This window comes from Gorilla gorilla, chromosome 18, assembly GCF_029281585.2.
Source record: "Gorilla gorilla gorilla isolate KB3781 chromosome 18, NHGRI_mGorGor1-v2.1_pri, whole genome shotgun sequence".
Classification (NCBI taxonomy): Eukaryota; Metazoa; Chordata; class Mammalia; order Primates; family Hominidae; genus Gorilla; species Gorilla gorilla.
The window spans coordinates 101,521,726-101,529,152 of NC_073242.2; the positions used below are offsets into that span (position 1 = coordinate 101,521,726).

At 45.5% G+C, this 7,427-nt stretch overlaps 2 protein-coding genes across 5 annotated transcripts in view; one reads left to right on the forward strand and one right to left on the reverse strand.

Moving 5' to 3' along the window:
* The window catches only part of TXNL4B (thioredoxin like 4B), an 89,251-nt gene that overhangs the window by 30,856 nt on the left and 50,968 nt on the right, over positions 1–7,427 (reverse strand). The window lies entirely within an intron of this gene.
* Positions 1,520–6,345, forward strand: HP (haptoglobin). 2 transcript variants are annotated; one of them, XM_004057962.4, is made up of 5 exons: positions 1,520–1,672; positions 3,177–3,259; positions 3,544–3,645; positions 4,404–4,478; positions 5,402–6,345. In XM_004057962.4, the coding sequence occupies exons 1-5, from the start codon at positions 1,626–1,628 to the stop codon at positions 6,178–6,180; spliced, it is 1,086 nt and encodes a 361-aa protein (XP_004058010.2). In that variant the 5' UTR covers positions 1,520–1,625; the 3' UTR covers positions 6,181–6,345. The 2 variants fall into 2 exon arrangements, with proteins under 2 accessions (XP_004058010.2, XP_030858726.1); XM_031002866.2 differs by lacking the exon at positions 1,520–1,672 and adding an exon at positions 1,903–1,963.

The window sequence follows — 7,427 nt, forward strand, 5'->3', positions numbered from 1 at the left end:
CCCAGCCTTGAGTATCTTTTATGTGCTTTTTGGCACTTTATGTATATTTTTTGGAGAAATGTCTATTTAAATCCTTTGCCCATGCTTTAATTGTTTGTCTTTTTGTTGTTGTAGTTAGGATATGCTCTGGATAACAACCCTTTATCAGATATAGAATTTGCAAATATTTTCTCCCATTCTGTAGACTGTCTTCACTTTTTTTGAGACAGAGTCTTGTTCTGTCACCCAGGCTGTAGTGCAGTGGTGCGATCTAGGCTCACTGCAACCTCTGCCTCCCAGGTTCAAGCAATTCTCCTGCCTCAGCCTCCAAGTGCTGGGATTAAAGCATGCGCCACCATGCCTGGCTAATTTTTGTATTTTTAGTAGAGATGGAATTTCACCACATTGGTCAGGCTGGTCTCAAACTCCTGACCTCATGATCCGCCCACCTCAGCCTCCCAAAGTGCTGGGATTACAGGCGTGAGTCACCACGCCTGGCCTGTCTTCATTTTATTAATACTGTCTTTTGATACACAAATGTTCATTCCGATGAAGCCCAATTTATCTAATTTTTCTTTGATTGCTGGTGATTTTGGTGTCATTATCTAAGAATCCATTGCCAAGTTTTACTTGGTTTTGATCTCTAGAAGACTGCTATCATACTGAAGGTAATCTTCTGAAACTTGCGGTTTTCTTTCAAAAATTATGTTTATAAGATGATCCATGTTCTTGCAAAGTTTATTCATTTTATGCTGTATAATATTCCATTATATCCACATACAATGCAGTATTGACCCTTCCTCCTGTTGATGGGCATTTGTCTTGTTTCTGGTTACTTTGCTATTAAATGAATGTCACCATGATTATCCAAAAGTAATTCTTTTGTACACTCTAATTTAAGAACAACTAACCCTTTTTAATGAATAAATCAACCTTGTATTGAGTTGCTACTAAGTTTCAATTGACTAGTACCTGGGATACACACAGGTGCAGACATTTGACTGAGACATATTGATTTTTCTCATCTGCCTATTTAGGCTAATCACCAGACTATAAAACCATGAGAACCACTGCCATTGAGTATGGTCTGTGTCAGTCTACACTATAGCTTTAACTAGTTGTGTGATTTCTTGCAAAGAGCAATCAGAGAAGACACAATAAACACATTTACTGATTTCAGGCTGGAGAGCTTTTAAGCAATAGGGAGATGGCCACACACAAGGTGGAGAAAATTACTGTGAAAAGGAAGTACTTTCTTTAGAGCCCCACCTAAGCTAGGCTGCAGAAATGTCTACAATGGGTTTGAAAAAACTCAAAATGAGCCCTTCTGCAGTGTGAAAATCCTCCAAGATAAAGAGACAGATTGATGGTTCCTGCCGCCGCCCTGTCCTGCCCAGTTGCTGATTTCAGGAAATACTTTGGCAGGTTTGTGGGTCACAGAGTTGCCAGGTTTCTTGGGGTTTGTAATAGAACATCACAAGAAAATCAAGTGTGAAGCAAGAGCTCAACTCTTAACAGGGGTATTGTTTGTGGTTTTGTTACTGGAAAAGATAGTGACCTTACCAGGGCCAAAGTTTGTAGACACAGGAATTACGAAATGGAGAAGGGGGAGAAGTGAGCTAGTGGCAGCATAAAAAGACCAGCACATGCCCCATAGCACTGCTCTTCCAGAGGCAAGACCAACCAAGATGAGGTGGGTCCACAGCTTTCCCTTCTGCCTTTCCTCTGGTTCTTTATTTCAGTCTTTTTTGCATACATCGGTAGAGATGCAGAAATAGAACAAAGAAACGGGCAAATGGGCTAAATTATAGTGAACCAAAGGGCTTAGTGTGTTAAATCTTCTCCTTTTCTGCATCCATAGAAGACAGTGCTGCTGTCTTTCCCAGGAGAGGAGATTTACTCTCAGGAGTGTCTTTTTCCTTCAGGTTACATTTTTGACTTTATAGGGGATGTCATCAGCTCCCATGGTAGGCTTCCTGGCATCGTGAGTATATTTATTAGCAGATATTTTCCTCTTTAAAAATGTACAATAAGGAAGACTAATAGTAACACATTTGAATGACACAATTAATTGACTAGTACCTGGGATACACACTAATACCTGGGATACATCTAATTAAGGCACTTAGATCTTATAAAAATAAACACTTTTTGAAATGTTGAAATAATAAGACTAGAAACTTTTTTTTTTTTTTGAGATGGAGTCTCGCTCTGTCACCAGGCTGCAGCGCAGTGGCATGATCTCGGCTCACTGCAACCTCCACCTCCCAGGTTCAAGTGATTCTCCTGCCTCAGCCTCCAAAGTAGCTGGGACTACAGGCGTGCGCCACTATGCCCACCTAATTTTTGTATTTTTAGTAGAGACGGGGTTTCACCATGTTGGCCAGGATGACCTCGATCTCTTGACCTCGTGATCTGCCTGCCTTGGCCTACCAAAGTGCTGGGATTACAGGCATGAGCCACCGTGTCTGGCCTAGAAACTATTTTAATAGAAGCAAGTAGTGCCCGAATGGTCAGCATTTGTTAGTGAGATGGTGAACTGGCAGACAGCACCTGTGGGTCAATGCCCATGGCCACCGTCCTGCTTTCGGACACCAGTTCTCTTCCAGGTAACCTTCTGGCATTTTGGGGTTTGAGATACCATTTCCTAAAGGTGAATTATCATAAAATACTAGAAATACCCACGTGTTTAAAATTATATATTTAAGGAACCTTTTATTACGGAAAATATCAAGAAGTAGAGGAATAACACAGTAAGCCCAAAGTTCCCATCTCTGAGTTATCTACATTTTATTACCACTATCTTTGCGGTGTCTGAGGGAGGTTTCTCTTTCCTGGAGGGCTCCTGTATTATTGCCAATGTACTTTCCTGAATGCGGCCAGAAACTGAGCCCACCCCTCCACCTACGTGCCTTTCTATCCCTCTCTGAAGCTTCTGCAGAATTCCCAGCAGGACAGGGCTTGCTGGAAGCTTGGTATGCTCAGAAGCTGCTAAAGTGTGTATGGGCAGGGGTGGGGGCAACTTCTTGGTCCTAGCACTTCCATATATCGACTTTCTTTTCTGGCTGCTAGGTGGGAGGAGTGTGTGTGTATGCATGTGTGTGCGTGTGTGTGTACATGCATGTGTGTGTGGATGCATGCATGTGCTGTGAAGCAGGGAGACTAGCTTTCCACTCCTCCTTGTCTTCTCTCTGCAGTGCCCTGGGAGCTGTCATTGCCCTCCTGCTCTGGGGACAGCTTTTTGCAGTGGACTCAGGCAATGATGTCACGGATATCGCAGGTCAGTCTTTGGTTGGGTAGGAGTGTGCATCCCACTCTGACCCTCTCGGGTCTGCACTCTCTCTGAGAACACCCAATTCCCCCTTCTTATCTCGACCTCTGGGCTTTCAGGACCATAAAGAACATTGGGGTTCCTGCCAGAAATGAGGGGAGCTTGCCTTTCCATTGGCTTCTATTCGGGGTGGAAGGAGATTGATGTGCAGAGCAGCTCCCACTCATCTGACTTTTCAAGGTTCACTGGGAACAATTTCCAAATAGCAAACTCTCTGGCTTCTCTCTTTGCAGATGACGGCTGCCCGAAGCCCCCCGAGATTGCACATGGCTATGTGGAGCACTCGGTTCGCTACCAGTGTAAGAACTACTACAAACTGCGCACAGAAGGAGATGGTAAGATGTGGACAACTGCCTCTATGCCCTGCATACAACCCCCTTCTCTGACATTTCCATGATGGGTGGTGCTGAGGTAATTCGCCAGAAAGTTCGTTGCTCTCCTTGGAGCCAGGAGATTTAGATTCTAATAAGCGTTTTGTCACCAGTAGCCATGGCCCTTTGGGCAGACTAACTTTTGTCAGCCTCAAGTTTTCTGTTTTGTTAACGGGAGGCGATGCCATGCACCCTACCTCATGTAAATCTCAGAGTCAGGTTTATATCTCCAGCAGATGTGGGAAAAGAAGGAATGCTGATGACGATGTCACCCTCACCTAGTGAGTCTTGCTGTCCTGGCACTGCTCTAAGGGCTTTATACTTATTTGCTCACTTAGTCCTCACAGTATCCCTCTGAATAGAGTTTATTGTTTTCACTTTGCTGATAAGGAAACTGAGGCACAGACAGGTTGAGTATCTTGCCCAAATTCAGGCAGCCTGTAAGAGGCAGAGTCAGGATTTGAACCCTGAGCCCTCCCTGTACTGCCTGGCTGTGACCGCCATGACCACAGTGTGTTCTGCTGAGCTTAACTGGCGTCCAGGCACTTGGCTTCCAGCACAGCACTCTTTCCCTTCCTCCTTCTCACATTCTCTCTCCTTTTCCCCTTCTTTTTTGTCCCCTTTTCCTCTTCCTTTTAGTTCTTCTCCTTAAATGCCTTCTCACTCTGCACTGGGTCTAGACTTGACTTCTCCTTTGGCTCACTTCTTGCCTTTTGTTTCAGGAGTGTACACCTTAAACAATGAGAAGCAGTGGATAAATAAGGCTGTTGGAGATAAACTTCCTGAATGTGAAGCAGGTGGGTGCTGAGCACTTAAGAGAGCAGGCAGGCGTCCAGCGGGGAACGTCCTAGGGGCACAGCCTTCCAGTGCGGCTTCCTCTGAGCACACAAGAGCCAGGAGGAGGGATGTGGGAGAACCGCAGCTGGCCAGGGAGAGACTTAAGCAGTTAGGTGATGACTCCCTAAGGGTCACCAAGGGTCTTGTTCACTGGGGCCTGAAGGGCACTGGCTGAATCCACTGTGTACACCGCCCACAGATCAGGAGAGCCTGTGCATACAGAGAGCCTGCTAGAGAGCCCTGGGTCTAAGCAGAAGCAAGCTCCAGGGAGAACAAGTCAAGGGATGACATAAAATCTTAATCCATGGAAGCCTAGCAGGAGGCTGGACATGGGCTGGAACTCCTGCTTCATGTTATTAGGAGGAACTGTTGCTCTCTCCTTTCATTCTCGGAACCAGAGGCAAAGGCCCAGCCTCTTCTGCTCTTACTGGTGTGGAAATGCCAACCTGCCTCGTATTAACTGCACCATCTACAAAATCTGAGCTCCAGCCAGTGCTGCTCTAGATTCATCTTTCTTTAGAGAGAATGAATTATTGTAGCCTCTAGCCCTTTCAATGAATTTCAGGGAATTGTGGAAATTCCTTTGTTGGGATAATTGTTTAAATATAATACAGTTCACCAGCTAGGGCTCAAAAATCTCAGTATTTCCCATTTCCTTTGTTAGAAAAGAGGGAAATAGAGCTTTTTGTAATGTAAACAATTTAAAAAACAGAATTATTTTAAAACTGCAACTATTGGAAATGAGATGAGCAGGTGGTAAGGGCAAAGGATTTAAATCTTTCTACTTTATGCAGCAGTGACAGCCGCCCATGCTTTCACCCCTTTCTCAGATGGAAAGGCTCTTGCACATTTCCACTCACGAGTGTCTTGCTCTCCTTGACAGTATGTGGGAAGCCCAAGAATCCGGCAAACCCAGTGCAGCGGATCCTGGGTGGACACCTGGATGCCAAAGGCAGCTTTCCCTGGCAGGCTAAGATGGTGTCCCGCCATAATCTCACCACAGGGGCTACGTTGATCAATGAACAATGGCTGTTGACTACGGCTAAAAATCTCTTCCTGAACCATTCAGAAAATGCAACAGCGAAAGACATTGCCCCTACTTTAACACTCTATGTGGGGAAAAAGCAGCTTGTAGAGATTGAGAAGGTTGTTCTACACCCTAACTACTCCCAGGTAGATATTGGGCTCATCAAACTCAAACAGAAGGTGTCTGTTAATGAGAGAGTGATGCCCATCTGCCTACCTTCAAAGAATTATGCAGAAGTAGGGCGTGTGGGTTATGTTTCTGGCTGGGGGCGAAATGCCAATTTTAAATTTACTGACCATCTGAAGTATGTCATGCTGCCTGTGGCTGACCAAGACCAATGCATAAGGCACTATGAAGGCAGCACAGTCCCCGAAAAGAAGACACCGAAGAGCCCTGTAGGGGTGCAGCCCATACTGAACGAACACACCTTCTGTGCTGGCATGTCTAAGTACCAGGAAGACACCTGCTATGGCGATGCGGGCAGTGCCTTTGCCATTCACGACCTGGAGGAGGACACCTGGTACGCGGCTGGGATCCTAAGCTTTGATAAGAGCTGTGCTGTGGCTGAGTATGGTGTGTATGTGAAGGTGACTTCCATCCAGGACTGGGTTCAGAAGACCATAGCTGAGAACTAATGCAAGGCTGGCTGGAAGCCCTTGCCTGAAAGCAAGATTTCAGCCTGGAAGAGGGCAAAGTGGATGGGAGTGGACAGGAGTGGATGGGATAAGATGTGGTTTGAAGCTGATGGGTGCCAGCCCTGCATTGCTGAGTCAATCAATAAAGAGCTTTCTTTTGACTCATTTCTGTGTTGTGTTCACTCTTGAGTCTTTTTTATTTGCTCCTTTATGGTCCAGGGTAGTCAGAAAGTATAGAGTCTACTGGGAGTATGGCAGGAAAACACCCCAAACCCACTGAAAATCCTGAAGGTGATACAAACTCTTCCACCTTAGGGAATCATGCTCACTGATTGAGTGCCTATTGAATGCTAGGTCCCAGAAGGGTAACTGTTGTCCTTGTTTTACAGACAAGGAAACAGAGACTCAGAGATGGTAAGTGAGTTGCTTAAGGTTACATAGCTATGAAACAGGGAAGCTGAACTTTGAACCCAGGTCTGTTTGATACAAACTCAGAGGTCCTTTCACTGCATGCTGTTGCCTCTTCAAAGTGAATTAGGAGAAAAGGCATTGGCCTGGTGAGGAAGAGGCTAGCTCAAAATGGGATGGGGAAAAAGTGTTTTAACACAGACAGTACTTCCGAGTTTGGGATCTAACCTACCAGCACTCCAGAAAACAAAAGACAATGATGTAAAGGCAGGATCTCTGGACTTACTGAGTCCAAATCACAGAATGGCCCATAAATTTGCTAAGTAATTTAGGTTTCCTGGCCATCAGTTCCTGGTCTCTTCCATGAAGGACTTCAGCCAGGCGATGGCTAATGTCCCTATCAGCAATAACCTTCTGGTATTCTGTAAAGAGTGGGGAGGTAGAGTCCCTGCATCAGTAGAAGCTGCTTTTCCTACTGGGAACAAACCTACCCTGCACCAGGAATCAAATGCAGGCTGTCTGAGCCTCCTCTCCTGATGGCAGGTCATGCCATTAAGGGTCTCCCAGAAGAAAGGTTCTGGAACTCTGAGAAACAGAAGCTCTTCTAACGGAACTTTTTCTTGCTATAAGCCTTCACTACCACCAATCACCAGTGCACCTTCTTCTCATGCCAAAATATGGCCCCTCCTTTGTAGGCTGTAAAACGACACTGATGTCACTGTCTCTCACCAGGGTCTCGCCATCTCTGTGAAGCTCTCCTCACAGGCACCCTGCAGATTCATCAATAAACTTCAACAGGTTAGCGCTAGTAGGCCAATAAGATGCACACTTATATTCTA